Source organism: Colobus angolensis, unplaced genomic scaffold (assembly GCF_000951035.1).
Source record: "Colobus angolensis palliatus isolate OR3802 unplaced genomic scaffold, Cang.pa_1.0 Scaffold264, whole genome shotgun sequence".
NCBI classification, from domain to species: domain Eukaryota; kingdom Metazoa; phylum Chordata; class Mammalia; order Primates; family Cercopithecidae; genus Colobus; species Colobus angolensis.
In genome coordinates, this window is record NW_012115866.1 from 2,595,530 (window position 1) to 2,617,707 (window position 22,178).

At 51.0% G+C, this 22,178-nt stretch overlaps 1 protein-coding gene across 1 annotated transcript; it reads left to right on the plus strand.

Annotated features, from left to right (window-relative positions):
• Positions 1-633: 633 nt before the first annotated feature.
• AMER1 (APC membrane recruitment protein 1) lies at positions 634-21,531 on the plus strand. Its single transcript, XM_011947408.1, has 2 exons — positions 634-811; positions 13,307-21,531. Exon 2 carries the CDS (start codon positions 13,405-13,407, stop codon positions 16,813-16,815), a length of 3,411 nt encoding a protein of 1,136 aa, XP_011802798.1. The 5' UTR covers positions 634-811; positions 13,307-13,404; the 3' UTR covers positions 16,816-21,531.
• Positions 21,532-22,178: the final 647 nt, after the last annotated feature.

Genomic DNA, 22,178 nt, shown 5'->3' on the forward strand with positions numbered 1-22,178 from the left:
TAACGGGTGGAAGCTGGCCTCTATGGTCTTAGGGGCACTGGTGTGCCAGAGAGGCGGACGAAGTTAGGGCGCAGGCGCTGCAGCTGGCTTTCCTGGCAGGTGAGTCCCTCCTCTGAGTGGCCTGGCGGCGCGATCCGCAGGGCCTTGTCTCTACGACTAAGGAAGGGCCGGCGGAGGTGCTAAGGGTTTCTGCAGTCTCCCCAGGTTCCTCAACCTCTCTGCCTCGTTACTCCCCGCCGGCCTCTAGCTCAGGAATAAACGGCCTGCTGGCGGCCAGGGCACACGCGAATGCACAGCGGCCACGGAAATGGCAGTGCGTGAAAACCGAAACCGAGCTCCAGGGATCCTGCGAGCCCCATCTGGGCAGGACCGGCTCCTTGAAGCCACGGTGCAGCCACGCCACTACCAGCCTGGCGAGGAGGCGGGAGTGGGGAGCCCCAGCCAGTGGTTCCGCACCCTCTCCGCCCCCTGCCAACACCACGCCTGCACTTATTTGCATTTAAAGAGAAACGCACCAAGGAAAACAGTGGGCGGGCCGGGGCACGCCTTCCCACCATAGCGATTGGACCACACGCCTGCCAATCAAGACGCAGCTGCCCCACCCGGTGGCCTTGGAGTACTGGGGGAGGGGGTATGGGGGAGCTACCCAAAGCCTGGGGAAGGGGAGTCAGTGCTGGAGGTGACTGGAGCCGCGGCGGCGGCGGCAGCAGCAGCTGCGGTGGCGGCGCTCTCAGCCGCGGCAGCCGAGGCTGCAGCCCGGCCCAGGGCGGCTCAGCGGACAATAACCGGGCTAGGAACCTGACCCGGCCGGGTAAGCGTTGCGTACAGCCAGGCGCCTCCGCCTGCCCGCGGTCGGGTGCTTTCCCGCGTGCTCTGCTCCTACGAACTGGAGAAGGGCGCTAAGGACTGGGCGGGTCGGAGTCCTGGTCGCTCGCCCCTCTCCTTTGGAAGCCGCTTTGCGGAGTGTCCGGTGGAGAGGCCGAGCGGCCTTGAGTCCCCTGGGCACAAGCGACCACGGCTGGGGAGCGGGGGGAGGTTGGGGAGGGAGGGTAGGAAGGCAGGCTAGCCTGGGCCATGCCTCCCGGCTTTCGGGGGGGCGGGGATGGGCCCGCACGTGCTGCCGCACAGTCCCGGGAAGGGCGCCGCCAGCCAGCACCCCAAGCCATGCATTTGTAGGCCGGGAGCTCTGCAGCTTTGTTGTAGCACATTTGCTGGAACAGCTGTGTAACGCGGGTACCGCTCACCCCTCACCCCGGCTGCCTGGCTGCCGCCCCTCCCCTCCCCTGTGCATCTCCAGCCTCTCCCCACTTTCTGCGGACTCAAGCTGGCGTGCTGGCTTGGGCCCGACGGAAACCGGCTTTGGCGTGGATTAGGACATCCACAGACTGCCCCCTCTCCAGAGGAGCTCAGTTGGGCCTGTGGGCTGAGCTCAGTCGCACACTTCCCTTCAGAACCTTGGCCTTGCGGCCCCAACTAGCCGCGCCCCTCCTCCTGGGCCTCCCGGCGCATCTGGCGCCCGCCCCCGCGGTCGAGCAGGCTGGCTGGCAGCCGGGCTCTTGCTGGTCCTTGGGTTAGAGCAGCGGCGCAAGCTAGTCCTTGAGTTAGAGCTGCAAGGCCGCTTTGTCTCCCGCCTCACCTCACCTCCTTTTCCCTTGGAGGATACTGGCCGCGTTTTTCTCTCCAGTCTCCCGTTTAAAAATAGCGATAGGCACGGTGTTTGGGGGACATTTCCTTGCCTGAGGCCGAAGGAGCCCTCATTGTAGTACGGAACATATCATACAGTCTCTGTGTGTACAGGAGAGCTATCGAGGTGGCCAAGCCCTCCAACTTCGCAGTTACTTAACATACCCAGCCCTCTAGGCCACTGTCATTGTCTGCTGGAGACACTTCTGACACTGGTGACCGCCTGAACGCTGGACTTTGCTTGGCTCCCCCAGTGGTGAGGGGCTGCGCCCGCTACATGCGTCACAGCCCAAGCGCCTAGGCGGCAGCTGGACTGGTCCCTCAGAGCTGGTCTCCGTTTGGCCAGGCTTCTCTTGGCAAGGGCCGCGGGGTCAAGGCGAGCCTTGTTCAACACACAGATACCTCCCTCTGCGGCTCTGCTTGCCTACCTGCTGCAGCGGCGTGGGCATGGGCAAGGCGGAGGGCACTGCACTGTTGGACTGCCTGTCCCACCAGGATTCCAGCAGAGCCCCCTCCCCCAGTGCGGTTTCCCTCATTCGGCCCCACCCACTGCACAGTCACTGCACCACGGTGCACCTCTGGCAGTGGTCTCTCTAGGCCTTTTTGAGGAATAGGACAGAGGAAGCCACTGAGGGACTTGGTAGGCTCTTCTTGGACCTTTGATTAATCTCTGGTGTGGAGAGTCCTGTGGGCTGCAGGGCCCAAGCAAAGCTTGGGCACTTTGAGGAGGGGCAATGAGACCCAGTAAATTCCTCAGATATCACACTACAGTCACCTCCTCCCACCTTGATTAGGCCCCAACACAAACCTCTACTTGCGGCTGGGCATCTCTAGCCCAGGGCTGCACCTGCCCTCTGCCTTGTCTCAGGCCAACAGGCACCTAATGTATCTGCTCTGTGTAACTCCCTTGCCCACACCCAAACCCACTCAGCCTACACCTGTCCAAATCTTCTTCCTTCTCAGACCTCAGTTCTGGGCCTACCTTTTCCTTGGTGCCTTTCCTGCCTGGCTCTTGCCCACCCATGATGACTTCTTTCTTCTTGGAACTCCTCCAGGACTGCCTACTTCTCCTGGGCATATTCAGGCTTAAATTATAATAGGATGCAGACTATAATTAAGTTGGCCTGCCTCTGTTTTGTCTGATATCATGGATGTCTGGGTTCTCTCAGAACCCTTTGGAGGAGTAAATAAAACCTGGACCTCAGCCACAACCCTCTCAAAGCCAAGCAGTGCAGAGCAGTTAACGATTGTTCCGGAAGAACTTGCTTTCTTTGTAGAGTTTTCGAGTAGACCTTTACCTTTCCAACTTGTGCTTGTCCTGATTCATATGAAAGTGACTAGAGAAATGGTACTCAAGGCTCAGATATGTATTGTATTGAGTGTGCCTAATGAGGATGGATTAGAAGGGGGATGATTGCAACTACAAGAAAAAAAAATAATGATATATCCTCCCCCAACAACAGGCTCAGGATTTGGAATGCTCAGATCCCAGACCATGCATATCTTTGGTTGCTGATTCATGAGCCTAGAGACAAACTATGTGAAGAGAGATGAAAGATCTGTATAAGCAGGGGGATCATCCTTGGAAGCTGCCAGAAAGTAGAGGGGTTTGGTAGGCAAAGGGTAAGCAGACCCAGGAATGGGAGAAGAGAAAGTGATTGACAGGCAGGGAGAGGGGAGTGAATGAGTCTATTCTGGTTGAGATGGTGTGGCTCAGAGGTAGAGAAGAGGTTGAGGCTCAGTGATGGGGTTTCCCAGATGACAGGCTGTGGAATGGGAATCTGATCCTTTTAGGGGAAGGGGGCATCAAAGAGTAGGGAATTGGCAGGGAGTTGCTATTTTTGTATATAAATATGCTGTAATACAAACAAGGTTTTTGAATGAGTGTTAGAATGGGGTCTTAGAAAGGGATCAGAAGCATGCTGCAAAGTCAGCCAGTTAAGAGGCCACCTTTGGATCTGGAAGTAGAGCTGTGGGCAGCCTACCTCCAAAGGAAAGTTTTACTATGTCAGCCTCCCTTTGGCATTGCAGGGGAAAGGGCAGGAAGAGATGGGAAGTGGGGCCAAAATACCAACATGGTTGGGGCGGAGAAGTATTCCCCAGGCCTCTGCTGAACACCTTCCTCTAAGATGGGCAGTCCTTGGGGAGCACCAGTTTGAACTGCTATGCTTACAGATGAGAATCCTGAACCTTGGAAAGCATCAGGGGCTTGCTTAAGATCACACAACTATTTAAGGATAGGCTCCTGCTTCCTGTACAGTGGCTCTTTCCACTGTGTCCCATGGAACCAGCAGCTTCCAATCAATGCAGATTTCATTAACCATCCCCCTCATCTTACCTCCCTCACTCCCTAAGAGGAAATGGGGACTGAGTTAACTTGGGAGCTTCATAAGGGGAACCTTTCACTCATTTCATGACTCTTTTGCCTCTTGGTGTTGGTCTACAGCTCTGCCAGGACTGAACATTTCAAAAGGAGAGGAGGTAGTTGGAAGAATTTGGCAGTCTAATGATCCCCTCCTAGTATAGTGGAGGTATTAAAAATTCCTTAAGGGCCAGGCATGGTGGCTCACACTTGCAATTCCAGTACTTTGGGAGGCCTAGCCAGATGGATCACTTGACCCCAGGAGTTCGAGACCAGCCCTGGCAACGTGGCAAAACCTCATCTCTACAAAAAATACAAAAAATTAACCGGGTGTAGTGGTGTGCACCTATAGTCCCAGCTACATGGAAGGCTGAGGCAGGAGGATCTCTTGGGCCCGAGACATCAAGGCTGCAATGAGCCATGGTCACGCCACTGCACTCCAGATTGGGCAGCAGAGCAAGACCATGTCTCAAAGAAACAAAATTCCCTCAAGAACTGTTACATCTCCACTCGTAGATAGTGTGTATGGGAGAAACAACCCTGCTCCACTAGGAAACAGCAGCAAGCCTGGCAGGTAGAACCAAGAGGGAGAAGGGGTTTCCAGCCCCCTTGCTTAACAGATAGGCTATCTGAGGCTAGAAGAATGTCCAACGTTATTTCAGTTTCCCTGCCTGAATCCTGTCTGGGAAGATACAGTGTGGGTGATAAAGGGTTAAGCCCCTGAGGCAATATTTCATAGCCTTTCTGTGTCACTGATTCCTGGGTCACCTGCCTCATTGCCCAGTTCTTTCTCAGGGCTAATCTGAGCCTGTCATGCTGTAGTTAAACCTTGCATATGTGTGTGTGTGTGTGTGTGTGTGTGTGTTGGGGGAAGGAGCTGTGAATAGCTGGCCTCCATTGCTCTTCTGCTTAACAATCTATTGGAGATTTCATAGGCATTAAACTCTCTCTCCATCCCCAACTTGTGTTCTCTGAATTAAATAATCTCAGGGTCTTCCGTCTCCTCTGCTTTGTCTCATTTTTCAAACCTGTGCATGTATAAGTGTATTTCTAGCAAAGGCAGGCAGGGAAATCAGAACCACTACAGAGGTACAGATGCTAGCCCAGTAAGAGTACATTGCTCCCTCCACCTCCCCTTTTGGAATCAGGAGAAAATATGAACAATGGAGAAATGACCTGAGGGACTTGGTGTGGTCATAGGCAGGCATACTGGTGCTGCAGTGGCCTTTGTGACCCTTTGATCTGCATTTTGAAATAGAGATTTCACTGCTAGAGCAGGGTTGTTTCTCCCATACACACTATCTACGAGTGGAAATGTAACAGTTCTTGAGGGAATTTTGTTTCTTTGGGACATGGTCTTGCTCTGCGGCCCAGTCTGGAGTGCAGTGGCGTGGCCATGGCTCATTGCAGCCTTGATGTCTCGGGCCCAAGAGATCCTCCTGCCTCAGCCTTCCATGTAGCTGGGACTACAGGTACACACCACCACACCCGGTTAATTTTTCGTATTTTTTGTAGAGATGAGGTTTTGCCATGTTGCTAGGGATGGTTTCGAACTCCTGGGGTTAAGTGATCCACCTGGCTAGGCCTCCCAAAGTGCCGGAATTGCAGGTGTGAGCCACCATGCCTGGCCCTTAAGGAATTTTTAACACTTCCACTATACTAGGAGGGGATCATTAGACTGCCAAATTCTTCCAACTACCTCCTCTCCTTTTGAAATATTCAGTCCTGGCAGAGCTGTAGACCAAGACCAAGAGGCAAAAGAGACATGAAACGAGTGAAAGGTTCCCCTTATGAAGCTCCCAAGTTTCATCTCCTACAGTTTTTCCCCCTGCTGGGCTTCCAAGTGGATACTAACCCTCCATCCCTAGTGAGCATGCCTCAAGCCTCCCTCTCCATCTGCTCAGTCCTTCTTGCTGGGGGCTGTGGCTCTTTTCAGGGGAATGAGGAACGGCATGGTCAGTTCTGGGCCCCATCCTTTCTGGATATGTTGGAAATATTCACAGGCCAAACTCAGTGCATTTTGAAAGAGCAAAATGTTGAGGGGTGGTGCAAGGAGTGAGGCTGGGCCACAGTGCACCTCTGTCCTGAAGTGGTGAACTAGGTCCAACCAGCTAGGTAACCAGGCCTACCAGTAAGACCGAGGACCCCCAAAGCCAATCCAGTGCCCCCTGCTATGCCTTCTGACTCAGCAGCCATTAGAAAACTGGGCACAGGACCACTCCTCCCCCAGCCTCTCAGAGCAACCTGGAGCAAGCAGACTGCCTGGTCCAGTCTCCGATTTCTAGATGAAGAAACTGAGGTCCAGAACAGGGAAAGGATTTGCTCAAGTTTACTCAGAAGTCCAAAGCTCCTGGTCCCCAATTCAGTTCCAGAGTTCTTCCTCAAATTACACTCTCCTAGTCCCCTCCCAAGCCTCAGTTTCCTCACTTGGCCTCTCATACAGGGCATGGTTAGTAGAAGGGAGTGGACACATAGGAAAGTCAGAGGTATCTGTTGTTCACTTGACCCAGCTGCTCCTCTGTAGGCTTTCCTTGGCTGCTCTGTCACATCTGTTTCTCTGGAGTTAACTCCTCTCCTGTTCTTCATTTGAACAGGGGTTGGGGAAGGGTTGGTGCCTGTCTGATCTCACTCTAGCTGGGCTAGTACTGACTTAGTGGAAGCCTATGCAGGCAGGCATGGTACCCACTTCAGATACACTTCTCTCTAAGAAAGTTTGGGAGCCTGAGATGGGAGTGGCAAGTAAGTGGCTCCCAAAGCCCCTGTCATTCAAGGCAAGCTGGGCAGGGAGGGGACCTCAAGAGCCTGAGGACAAACCTGGGGCACTGAGAGGACTCACCAGGAAAGCCCATTTCTAGGGAGAGGTGGTATTTGGGTGACCACATCTCCCAGACTGGGCAAACCTCTGTGTATTTGGGGCTGGGGCCAAGAGGCGGAGAAACAAGGCTGAGAAACTTCCAAGGGGCACTCAGGGAGAGCAAGCCTTGAACGTCAGACATAGGGGTTTGGCCCTTATCCTATAGGCAGTGCAGAATAATTTGGTAAGTGGAGGAGTGATGTGCTGAAATAGGAGTTGTAAGAAAATAAACCTGGCAACAATGTACAGGATGAATGAGATGGGAGAGGGGAGCCAAGGGGTATTACGACAGGGAGGGACTAGAGGGAGCTCAGCTAAGAGGCTTGTGTCATCTTCGGAGAAGGTGGGGTGGCAATTGAGGAACTGGAGGGGAAAAGGTGCCTGCAAGTGGCCTCATCACAAGAGCCCTTTATTGAATATCTGCTTAGTATGTAGTTACCAGTTTGCTTTTACATTGGTCATCTCTAATCCTTACCAAAATCCTGCATGGTTCATAGCATTTTCTTCATTTTGCCGATAAGGCATTTGAGTGTCAGAGAGGTTAGGTCACTTTCTCAAACCACACAGCCTATAGAAGGTGAGACTGGCATTCCTGTTCTGGACCAAGAAACTTCAGCTGAATTAGAATTCAGTTGAATCAGCATTGTTTGAGCTCTTGCTATGTGCTAGATGTAGTGACTGTAAGATGAAGGAGGGTCCATTTGAGAGAGATGAATGAACAGACCAAAGCCTGTCAGGATGAATTATACAAAGCTCAGTATGTGAACAAGTCAGTTGAGGGGGGCTAGTGGGGGAATAGGGACAGGAGAGAGAAGTCCCAGTTTGGGGTCTTGCTGAATCTGGAGTTGGTGAGATGCCCCCTGGGCAGGAGGTGCCCCTCAGCAGGAAGGCTGCAAAGTAGGGGAGGAGTAAATGAAGGGGTAGCTGAGGGGGCTCTGCCAGCTGCCTCTGCAACTCCATCAGAGGGTACCAAGCCAAGCAGCCCTTCCTTCAGGCTCTGACCAAATAGCTTTGAGAGCAGTACTTGGCTATGGGTGTTAGAAATGGATCATTCAAGTTCCAGATGATCTGATAAGTCATTTTCTTTAAATAGCTCAAATTCTGCATCTTTGTCCATGTTGGCAGGTTTCTGTTTTTTGGGCCACTCAAACCTATCTCTTAAGGAAAAGGGGAGTAGAGTGACATGTCCTGTAGTTTGAGAGGAGTGGTAGTAGGGTTGCTGATGAGGAGAGCAGCCACAGGCTGGGTTGTTGGCCCCTAGATTCTGATGTCACCAGGCTTTCTGGAATATGTTTGGTAGGATCCAAACAGTGGCAACCAGTGAGGACTGGAAATATGGCAAAGAAGGCTTAGCAGGGCTGGGACAGAGGTGGGATGGGAGTGGGAGATTATAGTTCTTACTGGTGTGAGGGGAACCTTTGCAGTTCTCTCGCTCAGTCTTCCTCCTTTGACTGGTGGCCTGCACGGTGCAGCAGAATGGCATGAAATTGAGACTCAACAGTCCTGGGAGCTAGTGTGGCTCTGTCACCATTTCACTATGTGACCTTGGACAAGTCTTTTCCCAAGTCTAGGCACAGTTTCCTTCTCTGTGACAAGGAGTTGCCATCCCCCACCAGGCCTGATTAATGGGGTGGTTGAGGAGGGCAAATGGGGTGTGTGGGAGTAGGAAGTGCTTTATAAAGTGATAAATACCCCGAGTGTGAAGAATATCTGTTGATTTGCATTTCCTTTGATGTTGGTACTTTTAGCTGAGTTTGACCTGGGCTAGAGAACCTGGCTAGTTGAAAGTCCCACATAATCCTGGGCTGCTAGCCAGTAGCTAGCTGACTCTTTTAGGTTCCTGAATATCGAAAGTTGGCTAAATGAGCAAGTAAAGCCTCCTATGACATGACCATACAGTTATCCTCATTTACCATTTGCCATTTGGGGAAACTGAGCCCCAAGGAGGTTTGGTGACTTACCCACAGAGCCTGAGGGAGCACCCTACTGAACCTGACTGAGATGATTTTACTTCTAGAAATTGTTCTACCATAATTTGAATAAAATATGAATAAAAGTTAGTTACTATAACGTTTTGAGCTTCTGCTATGTAATGCACTTGATTTGGTACATTATGTGGATTGGTTTTACTTCTTACAATAGCCTTAAGAGGTAGGCACTCTCAATGGCCTCATCTTGCAGTTAAGGAAACTGAGGCATAAACATGGGAAAAAAAATTTCCTGGATTTCCCCTAGCTGGGCAGAGTTGATTCTAGCGCAGAACTGGCCAGCTCTCTGGAGGGCCATCCTCACCATTTTTTCTTTAACCAACCCTCCCCAACATACAGAAGGGCAGGTGGGCCTGAAGTGGGCTTGCTTTCAGGAAGACTGCTTGGAACAGGCCTGAGGAACTATGGCTAGTCAAGGCCATGTCTCTGGAGCTACTGCATAAATCCACATGCTTCTGTTTCTTCCCCCAATTCAGCCCTCTCTAAGTTGGCCAAGCTGGCCCCAGGAAGCTGATTTGGAGCAGAATGTGCAAGGCTCATGTTGCAGCTGTCCCTTCTCCTTGAGAAGGGTCTCTAGGGCGGGTATGTGGTTGGCCTCCTGCCTATGTTTTAAGTGGAGAGGAGAAGGAAGAAGCTCTTCCTTTGTAGCCAGCCTTCCACTGGCCCCAGAATGGCCTAAATCTGGCTCAGGGAGCTGGAATGGCCCCAGCACTTTCTACCACAGTCTGCTTTCTGCCATGATAGCAGCAACTGCAGCAGGCAGCCCCTGCAAGGGACCACAGAGTGGCTTGGGAGGGTTCTCTTAACCCCCAACCCACTTGAAACTCAGCCACACTGGTTAAGGAGCATGAGGGTTATGGGGCCCTGCATTTGGCAGTGTCACTTTCTTGGCAGGACCCCCAGGGAAAACCAGTCCCAGCCTAGGGGATCTGCAGAGTCTGTCCTTAACTGTTTCCTTTGCTTTCTGCCCCACCTGACTCTCCTGGTGAACTCTTGTGGTCCTAAGTAAAGGCAGCATAACCCATTGAGGAAGGATAGCTTTGGCACCTGTTTGGATAGCAAAGAGTATGGAGAAGAGGCCTAGGGCAGAGGTAGTTAGGTGGGGCTAGGCTAGGGAGCTACCAGCTATGGGTGACCCTGCTACCTTCCTTCCCAGTGTTCTGGGTAACATAGGCAGAGACACTGTGAATGGCTATAGGGGTACATGGCTCTGGGAGAGAGAACGCAGAGTACCAGTTTAAGGCTGGTACCTGCCAGCAAAGATGACCCTGGACTTGGTTAGGAGAAGGGCCTGAACTGGAGGGAGAGAAACTCCATCCCAGGGACACCCTGCCTAATTCATCTATCTCCCACAACACACACAGAGGACTTTTCAAACCTCTTAGCAGAGGAGTTTGTGTAGATACACCCACCTCTTTAAAATCCCCTCGTATCTGTCTCCCTCTCAGCATGGACCAAGGCAGCAAGTCCCTGAGCTTCCCACAGTGAGTGAATAGCTTTCCCAAATGAACAGCCTTTAACACATGGTCAGTTGCTTCCTAAGAAACTGGGATCTGACCTAGAAGGAGTAATAATAACAGTAATGACAGTCTTTCTCATTTGCACTGTACTATACAGTTTATAAAGTGCTTTTTTTGTGCCTATTATCACATCAAATCGTCACACCACTGTAGTGGGCAGGTAGAAGGATAGGTAGGGGAGCTGTTTTGATCCCAAAATAGCTCACAAGTACCTGAGTTTCAGCAGGCTACATTGGCACATTCAGGGTCCCTTGGCAGATGGGAGGCTGACATGGCCTAGACCCCAGCCCTGTGGTCCATGGCTCCTTCCACAACAAACTGCAGCTCCCTGTGGCAGGAAAGGGGACAATACAGAGAGAGGTGGATGGGCTGGCCTCTACTCCACAGAGCATAGGAGCAAGGGAAAGGGAAAGCCCAAAGAGACTGTCCTTCAACTGGGGCATCAAGGCTCCAGAAAGCAGCCTTCTTTGTGATTCAATTTGCCTAATCACTGTTCCCAGGAACTCCAGCCCCAAACCCAGCAGGACAAGTCAGCTTTTGATTCACAAGGATGTCTAGGTCCATAAAGTTTCTCACTTGAGGTCCAGCCTTACTGCCCAAGAAGTGTCTTTCTCCCTTTCACATTTATCTTTGAATATGTTTACAAGGTATAAAGAATAATACTCCACCAACCAGCTTAAGAAATAACGGGCTATTCTTTAAGGCAGCAGTCCCCAACCTTTTTGGAACCAGGGACCTGTTTCGTGGAAGACAGTTTTTCCACGGATGGAGAGGGGGAAGGTTTTGGGATAAAACTGTTCCATCTCAGATCATCAGGCATTTGTTAGATTCTCATAAGGAGAGTGCAACCTAGATCCTTGCATGTGCAGTTTGCAATAGGGTTCACGCTGCTGTGAGAATCTGCCTCCGCTGATCTGACAGAAGGCGGAGCTCAGGTAATGCTCACCTCGCTCTCCTGCCTGCTGGTCACTTCCTGTTGTGTGGTCCAGTTTCTAACAGACTGTTACATGTAGGACTCTCCCTGTTAGCCTAGGAGTTCCCTAGAAGCAAAGGCTGGGAGTTCTCCCTTCTTGATCTGCCCTGCAGCACTGAATTCCAGAGAGGAATAGAATTTCACAAACAACTCCAGTACTGCCACCCCAATCCCCTATCCCCAACACCGTGACGATAACCTTACCAGTAATTTTAAGGCTGAGGTAAAAATGTGCTGTGGAAAGTGGGGCATTCAGACATGATAGGACCCCTATTCCCACTAGACCCAGGGGCAGGAAACTAGATGATTGTGTGTTTAGGTATGATTGTGTGTGTATTTGGAGGTGGGAGGGGGTGCTGTCTATTGTGGGACTATCAGTTGCAGGTCTGAGTTGGAATAGTGTAATGTCAAAATATGTCACAGAAAAATCTCTAACCTGAGCAAATGGCAATGCAGATCTCTGCAGAGAGAGGTTCAAATGAACTTTCCTTTTCACCTGCTCTTTTCTTTTCTGGATAGCCAGCTGTTATCTTGCTCCAATTTTAATATTCAGTTATGTAGCGTGTTCTTTATCACACTAATGATTCAAGTGTCAAGCCAAGCAAGGCAGCCGGCACAAAATTAATGTTTGCCAGACAGAAGCAGGAGCTCCAAGGCTAGAGTGTAGCTGCCAGCCTCTTTCCACGCTCAGTGCTGGTCCACAGTCTTCCACTTCAGGTGAATGTGTGAATCTTATTACTGTGGCAAGCAATCACAGGCCTGGTGTACTGTCCAGCTGTTCCTGGACCAAGGGTGCTTGCTTCTCTCCCCCTCTCTTCCTCTTCCTTCCCTCCCCTTCCCCTTCCCCTCTCTCCTCTCCTCCCAGATCCCCCATCTGCTGGTGCCACTATACAGAGAGGGGACACATTGGTGAGGGACTTCCCAGGGAGGGGTCATTGGGTTTTAGCAGGCTGGTCACTGAGCTAGCCGATGACCAGAGGTGCAGAGGTATATTGTGGTGGGTAGTGGCTAGGTCTGGTTTTTATTCCATCTTTGTTGGTATTTGGGCATTTGGAGGATTGACAGCCTTAACCAGAAGGGTGTGGCTTGCACCAGATTTATTTATTTAAAAAGCTATTGGGAACCTATCTCACACACCAGGAATATGAATCACGTAAGGCCTTCAAGAAGTTCCCTTCCTAGATAGGGAGCTAGATGGGGACAAAAATAATAAGAGGAGGAGAGTAGAGGAGAAACAGGCCACCTCATGGTTCTCAAGGGGAATTTGGAGTTCCATTGATGACCACATTAAAATATCTTCCCAACAGGACAGCCAATTCTGAGATTCTGAAGCCTGAGCATGGTTCTGTAGGCAATTTAGGAAGCTATGGATGGAAGGTGAAACTTCAGGGCCACTTCTCAGTCTCAGATGAAATGTCAGTAAGAGCCCAGACTAATGTGAAACTGAAGCTTGAATCCAACAGAACCCTGTGAGGACTCAATAGACTGTTTTGCCAGATACTTTTCAAAAATTCTGTGATGTTGGAGCCAACATCCCTTTTTCCTTTCTTGTTTCTCCCTATCCTCATCCCCTTTGATAATTGATAATACCTCCCACAACCAATAGCACCACTAGGCCTTTCACACAACTGCAGGTCCCCCTGCCAGTGGTCCCCTGAGCTTAGGATGGTCTGAAGGGAGTGGACCCAGCAAGAAGGTAGTGGGTGAAGGCTTCTTGTTGCTCAGTGTAGAGTTTTACTGCCTTGGGGCCCAGAGGGAGCTGGCCCAGCAAGCCAAGCATATCGAGTAGATTAAGATTTGCCCCACATTTTCCCTTACTTTCTTTCTCGTTCCACTCAAGCCTGATGTCTGGTGAAAGCAAACCCAGCCTGGATGCTTGCTCACTAGTATCTGTCTCTCTGTCTTTGTCTCTCCTATCTCCTCCAGACCCCACTGTGATGCTTCCTGACTGATAATGTTATAACAGTGCCTGGAAGCCTGAGGCTGAATTTCCAGCTGGACGTACCTCAGTTGTCCCCATCATCATGGAGACCCAAAAGGATGAAGCTACTCAGGCCAAAGGAGCTGCAGCCTCTGGGAGTACCCATGAACAAACGACAGAAAAAGGAGCCAAGAACAAGGCAGCTAAGGCGACAGAAGGACCAACATTGGAGCCATCCTCATCCGGCCCAGGTAGGCTGAAGAAAACTGCCATGAAACTCTTTGGTGGCAAGAAGGGTATCTGTACTCTGCCTAGTTTCTTTGGAGGGGGACGGAGCAAAGGTTCTGGGAAAGGCAGCTCCAAGAAAAGTCTCAGCAAGAGCAAGACCCACGATGGCCTGAGTGAAGCAGCCCATGGCCCTGAAGATGTTGTCAGTGAAGGAACTGGCTTCTCCCTGCCTTTGCCTGAGTTACCCTGCCGATTTCCCAGCTCTCAGAGTGCCCATGGGGCTTTGGAGACAGGCTCCAGATGTAACACGTCTGTGGCTGGAGCCACAGAGAAAGCTGTGGCTGAGAAGGTTCCCTCTATGCCCAAGCCAAAGAAAGGCCTAAAAGGCTTTTTTAGCAGTATCCGCCGTCACCGGAAGAGCAAGGTCACTGGGGCTGAGCAAAGTGAGCCAGGGGCCAAGGGGCCTGAGAGGGTCAAAGCCAGGCCTCATGAACACGTGAGCTCAGCCCCTCGGGTGCCCTGCTCTGAAGAGACCTTCCAAGCCCCTAGAAAGGAAAATGCTAACCCCCAAGATGCCTCTGGGCCAAAAGTTTCTCCAACACCAGAGCCTTCTCCACCAACTACTGAGAAAATGGCCTGTAAAGATCCAGAAAAACCCATGGAGGCCTGTGCCTCAGCACATGTGCAACCTAAACCTGCCCCTGAATCCAGTAGCCTAGAGGAACCCCATAGCCCAGAAACAGGGGAGAAGGTAGTAGCAGGAGAGGTAAACCCACCCAATGGCCCTGTGGGGGACCAGCTGAGCCTCTTGTTTGGGGATGTGACATCCCTGAAAAGCTTTGACTCATTGACAGGCTGTGGTGACATTATAGCAGAACAGGACATGGACAGTATGACAGACAGCATGGCCTCTGGGGGCCAGAGAGCAAACCGAGATGGGACCAAGCGAAGTTCCTGCCTGGTGACCTACCAAGGAGGTGGGGAGGAGATGGCCTTGCCAGATGATGATGACGAGGAGGAAGAGGAAGAGGAAGAAGAGGTAGAATTAGAGGAGGAAGAAGAGGAGGTTAAAGAGGAGGAAGAAGATGATGACTTAGAATATCTGTGGGCAACTGCTCAGATGTATCCAAGGCCCGATATGAACCTGGGCTACCATCCCACCACATCCCCAGGCCACCATGGCTACATGCTCCTTGACCCAGTTAGGTCTTATCCTGGCCTAGCCCCTGGGGAACTTTTGACTCCTCAGAGTGACCAGCAAGAATCCGCCCCCAATAGTGATGAAGGTTATTATGACTCCACCACACCTGGATTTGAGGATGATTCAGGTGAGGCCCTGGGGCTTGTCCACAGGGATTGTCTACCCCGAGACAGTTACAGTGGAGATGCCCTATATGAGTTCTATGAGCCAGATGACAGCCTTGAGAACTCTCCACCTGGAGATGACTGCCTTTATGACCTCCATGGTCGAAGCTCTGAGATGTTTGACCCCTTCTTAAACTTTGAGCCCTTTTCTTCCTCCCGGCCACCTGGGGCAATGGAGACAGAGGAAGAACGGCTAGTGACCATCCAGAAACAGTTGTTGTATTGGGAGATTCGGCGGGAGCAGCTTGAGGCCCAGGAGGCACGTGCCCGAGAAGCTCATGCCAGGGAGGCCCACACCAGGGAGGCCTATACTCGAGAGTCTCATGGCAGGGAAGCCTATGCCAGGGAGGCCCACACTTGGGAAGCTCATGGCAGGGAGGCCAGAACCCGAGAACCCCAGGCCCGAGAGGCTCGTTCCAGAGAGACTCAAGTCCGAGAGGCCCAGGCCCGGCAGGAGAAGCCCGTCTTAGAGTATCAGATGAGGCCCTTAGGCCCATCAGTGATGGGCCTGGCAGCAGGGCTATCAGGGACCTCTCAGATTTCCCACCGGGGAATTACCTCAGCTTTTCCCACCACTGCAAGCAGCGAGCCAGACTGGAGGGACTTCCGTCCTCTGGAGAAGCGTTATGAAGGAACCTGCTCCAAGAAAGATCAAAGTACCTGCCTGATGCAGCTCTTCCAGAGTGATGCCATGTTTGAGCCAGATATGCAAGAAGCAAATTTTGGAGGATCTCCCAGGAGGGCCTACCCTACTTATTCACCCCCTGAAGATCCAGAGGAAGAGGAGGTTGAGAAGGAAGGGAATGCCACTGTGAGTTTCTCACAGGCCCTGGTAGAGTTCACCAGCAATGGGAACCTCTTTTCCAGCATGTCGTACAGCTCTGACTCTGACTCATCTTTCACTCAAAACCTCCCTGAGCTGCCTCCCATGGTGACCTTTGACATCGCTGATGTGGAACGAGATGGGGAAGGCAAGTGTGAAGAGAATCCTGAGTTCCACAATGATGAAGATCTTGCAGCCTCCTTGGAAGCCTTTGAGCTGGGCTACTATCACAAACATACCTTCAACAACTACCATAGTCGATTCTACCAAGGCCTGCCTTGGGGTGTGAGCAGCCTCCCTCGATACTTGGGACTGCCTGGCCTGCACCCTCGACCTCCACCTGCTGCTATGGCCCTCAACAGGAGAAGCCGCTCTCTCGACACTGCAGAGACCCTGGAGATGGAGCTCTCCAATTCCCACTTGGCCCAGGGCTACCTGGAGTCTGATGAGCTGCAGGCCCAGCAGGAAGATTCAGATGAAGAAGACGAAGAGGAGGAAGAAGGAGAATGGAGCCGAGACAGTCCCCTTTCCCTCTATACTGAACCCCCAGGGGCCTATGATTGGCCTGCTTGGGCTCCCTGCCCTATTCCAGTGGGGCCAGGTCCTGCCTGGGTAAGCCCTAACCAGTTGGACAGACCTTCCAGCCAGTCTCCATATGAGCAGGCAACCTGTTGCATACCTCCTATGACCACGTCAATGTCACTATCAGTGCCAGAGTCAAGGGCACCTGGGGAATCCGGGCCTCAGCTAGCTCGTCCCTCACACCTACACCTGCCCATGGGCCCTTGCTATAACCTCCAGCCACAGGCCTCCCAGAGTGTGAGGGCCAGGCCTCGAGATGTGCTGCTGCCTGTTGATGAGCCCAGTTGCTCTTCCAGTTCTGAAGGCTTCAGCCCCAGCCCTCTACCACAGGCCAAGCCTGTGGGCATCACCCATGGCATTCCTCAGCTGCCCAGGGTCCAGCCTGAGCACCCCCAGCCTCAGCCCACTCACTATGGACCTTCCAGCCTTGACCTGTCAAAGGAGAGGTCCGAGCAAGGTACCTCTCTTGCCACCAGCTACTCCTCTACTGCCATGAATGGAAACCTAGCCAAGTAGTTATCATCAGTTCTGGAGTAGGGGCACGGGCCTGAGCATGTGAATGGGGATCAGGGGTTGGGCAGAGGGGTGGGGGGGTGGGGGTTGCTGTTTAACTTGAAAACCCTCTGGGCCAAGGAAAACTCCTATGAGTTTTCACCTTGGTTTTCCCACTTCCCTCTTCTGCCATCTATGGCCACGTTCAACTCAAGTGCATCTGCCCAGGGAGGCTGCTGCTGCTACTGCACTCCAGTTTTTGCTTTTGAGGTTTCTTCTTGTGACCCCATGCCAGGTTTGGGATGCTGTAATTTTGTGCCTATTCCAGTTGCCAAGTTAGTGATTATATATATGTGTGTGTGTATGTATGTATATATATATATATACATACATACACACACACATACACACACACACACAAACATACACACGCACACACATATTTAGCATGCATCCTTGACACAGGCTAAACCTTTAGCGTCCCCTGCCCGTTTCCCCCAGTGAATGATGAACCACTGATTAGCAGCCAAGTCTGCATTGCCTCCCACTTGGGGAAGTGGGGCTTATTTGCTATTAGCAATGTGAAATTATGGTACAGATCCTCCCCACCCCTATTCCTTCTAGCCTTGGCGTAGCTGCCATCATTATATCAGATGACTATAAGCTATTCATCCCAGCTAGCTGTCCTTAGGATCAAGTAGCATGTGTCTCATAGCCTATCGCTGTGGACTTCGGCATCATGACCAGATGGGGGCCTTTTAACCTGTCCTGCCATAGCTTGGGTTAAAGACAAAAACGCTAATCCCCTTGATGGAGCGATAAAATTCATCCATTTGCAAACAGAAGACAAAACAAAGTTCTGTTGTGGACACTGCCGTAGAGTCTTGAGCTCTGGAATGATAGGATTTTTTTTTCTTTCTTTTAAGCCTGTGACTACCTGAGTTGCAGAAACTTTTGAATTTTTGCTCTTTTTTCCTCTAAAGGAAGTTTTCATAATCTCATCACAAGGAATTTGGTCTTTTAATTGAGATAAGGGAAGAGAAGCAACCTAAATTAGGCTTGACTATAGGGACTGGGGTTTTTGTGGGGTGTAGAGGAAAGATAGAAAATGAGGGTCCTTTTATCACAGCCAGCAAGAGAGGGGATTTCAGACTTTGCAGAGCTTGAGGTATCTCAGTTTCTTAAAAGGGAAAACTACTCCCTTCTCAAGCCTCCCAACACAAAAAGTTCCTTAAGCCTTGCCCACGCCATCATTTGAACTCTGCAATAAGGCCCCAGCTTTGCACTCCCAAGACAGGATACCAAAGGCATCTCAGCTGCTGTTCTGGGCCCTTTTATCTTCCAATTAGCCAAGTCCTCAGCATCATCAAAGGACAGGGCTTCTTGGCAGTTGCAGCCCTTTATGGAATGAATGGCACCCTCCCTTCTCCTGCATCCATGCAGTTTTCATGTTAAACTAGGTTGGAAATACTGGTGGGGAAGAGCTTGCTGTCAGGAAGCCACTGGAACAGGCTAACCTTGCCAAGCCCAACCTCTCAGTCACCTATAGGAGAGGGTTCCTTTTACATGTCTTTATTGGAAATGGCATATGGAACATTTTTTGCTTGGCTGTGTTCACTCAAATTATGATTATTGCACCCCTGCCCCCACATCTCCCCATCTCCATGCCTGTTGAGAGAAGAAGTCAACAGGGTTCTTGCCATTCCTGAGATACAGCAATTTAGCTTGGAAACAGATGGTGTTTGCCCTCTAAGTCAAGGTGACTTTATGGGTAAACTGTTTCTTGGCCAGGGGATGTGTCCATGCTGGTCTTTGTCACCATTTCTCAGATTGGGGTTGGCCCTTACTCACAAATAGCAGACCTGGCTGGTAGAAGCTGCACCCCTGGAAGCACCACATGAATTTGCATGGCACTAACACCACCACTCAAGGGACCCAGACCAGCTCTTCAAGCTGACTTTGGCTACAGATACATTGTGAAGAAATGTATCTATTGTGGAGCTGGAGAATGAAAGAAGGTGAGGAAGGCCCTCCTTACCCCAAGCACAGCATTCCAAGAGAGAAGTGCCCGAATTCCAACTTTCTGGCCTCTTACCAAAGCTGCTCTGGAATGGTGGGGCTGAAATTGGCCTGGCTGTTTGGCAGGAAGTAAACACTCACCAAATGCCTTTACAACAGGGAAAAACCCACCTCTTGCCTCTTCTTTCAGGGCAGCTTGAGCTCCTGTCTACATGTGGACTATGCCAGCCACAGCAGGCAGTAGAGCCATCACCAGCCTCCAGACCCTGCTGGAGAAGGGCCACCAGCCCATCCGGGAAGAGAAAAAGGAGGTAGTCAACCTTTGGCTAAGGGCTGAGAGCTGCCCTCAGGGTCAGGAAGGCAGCATGAGGCATTGTCTCTGAGGGGCACTGGCATAGCCCTGACACACTTTGATGGGCTTTGGAAGGTCACACACCACAGAGTAGGGCCTGGGGCTGAGTGAGAGTTCATGGTTTGGACAGCCTTGCTGCCTGCAAGTCCCTTCACTGCCCTAGCCAGCCCAGAGATAGGATCCTTACCACCTGCAGTGGGGCAGCCAAGATATGTGGCTGCAGAAGCAGGTTCCTTTGAATCTCTAGAGCTAAGCAGTTTATGGCTGAAATCCAACTGCAGCCTAGAGGAGGAAGGAAGACCTGTCTGAGGACCCATGGTGATGACAGCACAGGGTGACATTGGGAGAGCCAGCCAAGCTTCAGGCCTGTTTGCAGACACAGACCAGTGCTGACTTGGTTGGCAGCAAATACGCCCCAGACCACTAAAACTGTTGATATCATGTCCACACCTCCAAGACTATGACTAAATGAACACCATGTCTCCATTGCAAGGTCCTAGAATAACGCTTTTGGATGTGACTTTAAGGGAAAATGGGACTTAGTGAAAGCAGCTGCCTTCATCTTGTTACCCAATAGGCCTAGTGCCAGACAGCTGTGATCCTGAGAATTCCCAGATGAGACTGATCCTTGGAGAACTAGTGAATGTGGCTAGAGAAGGCTACTTAGTAGGTCTCTCCCAGGGCCAGGATGCCAGTTTCTTGGTGCTTTAGAGTCTCCAAGGAAGCACTGCCTTGGGGCCCAGTTCAAGCCAGCCCTACCTATCTGGCCTCAACTTGGGTACCAGGCCACAAGACTGCCCAGATAATGGGTTCAGTAAACACCAGTCTCTCTCCATCCTTAGTCCTATGCCAAGAAGGGAAGTAGCTTCACACACTCAGGAGGCTGGGTATGTACCCTTCATCCTGCTGCCAGCAGCTTTCCTTACCTGTGCCAGTGCCACCACCCCACCTGTCCTCAGCCCCCAGGCCCAGTTGCTAGAGGGAGGCATGGGGTTTAGCAGGGAGACTTCAAGTTTACCCATGTGTATGTTGCATTCAAGTTGTTTTTAATATATATATATATCAAAAGTCAATTATCTATTTTTATATTGTTTGCATTTTATATTCATGGAAAACAATGTTTATCAATTGTTCTTTTCTGATTTATTTTTAAGTGGTGCTGTTTACAGTTTTAAACAAAACAAAGATGACACAAAAATTGCTGCTGCTTGTGCAGAGGGCTGGCATCTCAACTGCCTAGGGCCCTCCCTCTTTCCCCTCTCCCTATGTTAGCTGTATCACACTGTCCATTCCCTCCCCTCATGATAGGGACAGCAGAAGATGCCCAGGTACTGAAGACAAACGCCAGGTGACTCAGGCTTGTGGGACCTGGTAGACAGCTTGTCATTTTCTGGCTTTATTTTATGTTTTTCTTTCTTTTGAACCCTCCTTCCCCACGTCTAGACCTTCTGAGAGTACTCATGTGCCTTTTTTTTCCCCCTTTATGTTTTGTGCTTTTGTTTTGAAATCAGAGTGCCCATGTTGTGCTATTTGTCTTGTTGAGTTTCTCCAAAGGAGCATTTTGGGGACATTCTCCACCCAATGGGGAAGGCAGGGGGTTTCAACCATGTCCCCTTTCCCCGAGAAGCTGTGGGAGACAGATGAAAATGATGCTTGCACTATCAGGAATTTACCATCTCGCTGAGGAAACCCTTGCATAGGACTTCCTAGGAGCTCAGTTGATTGTGACATTTGCCCAGAAGAGGCTTTGGGGAACTCCTTCACCCCTCTTGCTGCTTTGGGGGAATCTCCTCCCCTACCACCATTCCCCCTCCCCTGCCCTGCTCCAGCTCACACGTGGATGGTACTTTGGGGAACAGTGACTTTCAGGGTGATGGCTTGCTGGCCTGATCCCCAACTTTCCAATCCTATAGTCACTCCAAAGAAGAAAATCCACATGGTATGTATATGTGTGAGGGTTGGGTCTATTGAGAGGTGGGATTTTAATTATTGTTATTATTATTGGTGCTTATTTTTCCTGCTGTATATGGGGGTGGGGGTGGGGGAATAAGACAGGAATGTATATTTAGGTCATGTTAAATAAAATGGCTGGAGGAAGGAGGGAAGAAATTAGGAACTGCAGTACATCATCACCCCAGGTGTAAGAGTTATTTCTCTCCCAGTGCAGAAAGGGGAGTGTGGCCCCTGGCTGTACCTGAGCTTCCTCTTCTCCATCTCTGAGACATCACAGAATCACCTGGGTTCTGACCTCTCCACTTCTAGCTCTCACTGACATCTGGATATCTGGATGCACTGCCTGTTTGTAACAACATATACTTCTTTGCTGAATGCTAATAAACTTCTGGGTTCAAGAGGGAACCCCTCAGTCACTAATGTGCATTCTTGTGGTTTGTTCCACAGTAGCGTGCCTGTAACCTATGGTTGTTGAGATTGCCCTTAGAGAGAAGTTGAGAAACCAAGGAGGTGGTGGGTGGAGGTGGAGTGGGGAGAACCTAGCAGGGGAAACAGAAGCCAGGGCTGAAATTGAAAGTAGAGGAAATTGCAGTTTTTCATCAAAGCCATGCCTTACATCCCAGTCAGATGCCATATTGGTAAACACTCTATCACGCCTTCTATGCCCTAAGACCTGCCCCCTACGTCCCTGTGCACTGCCAGGGGCTGGCTAGCACTTCTAAAATTAGCCTCAATTTCTGCAAGTATGCGGTCTCCCTACCAGCCAGGAGACAAAGATGTGTACCTCCTGCTGATGGCTCAATCAAAAGGTTATGTCTAATGGTGGGACCAGCAGGCCAAGCTGCAGGAATGGCATCTTTTATCCAGGCCTATGGGCAGAGATGCTGGCCAGATAGCTGCCTGCCCCACCTATTCAGCTGTTGGGCTGGGTGGGGGAATGTGGCTTCTACCACTTACTGCAGGGCATCTTATCCAGTGAGCACCAGTGGTATACCACAGCAACAATCAGTCACCCTGGGGACATGTGCTGATTTCCAGGCCTGTCCTAGCCTAGGTAGGAATC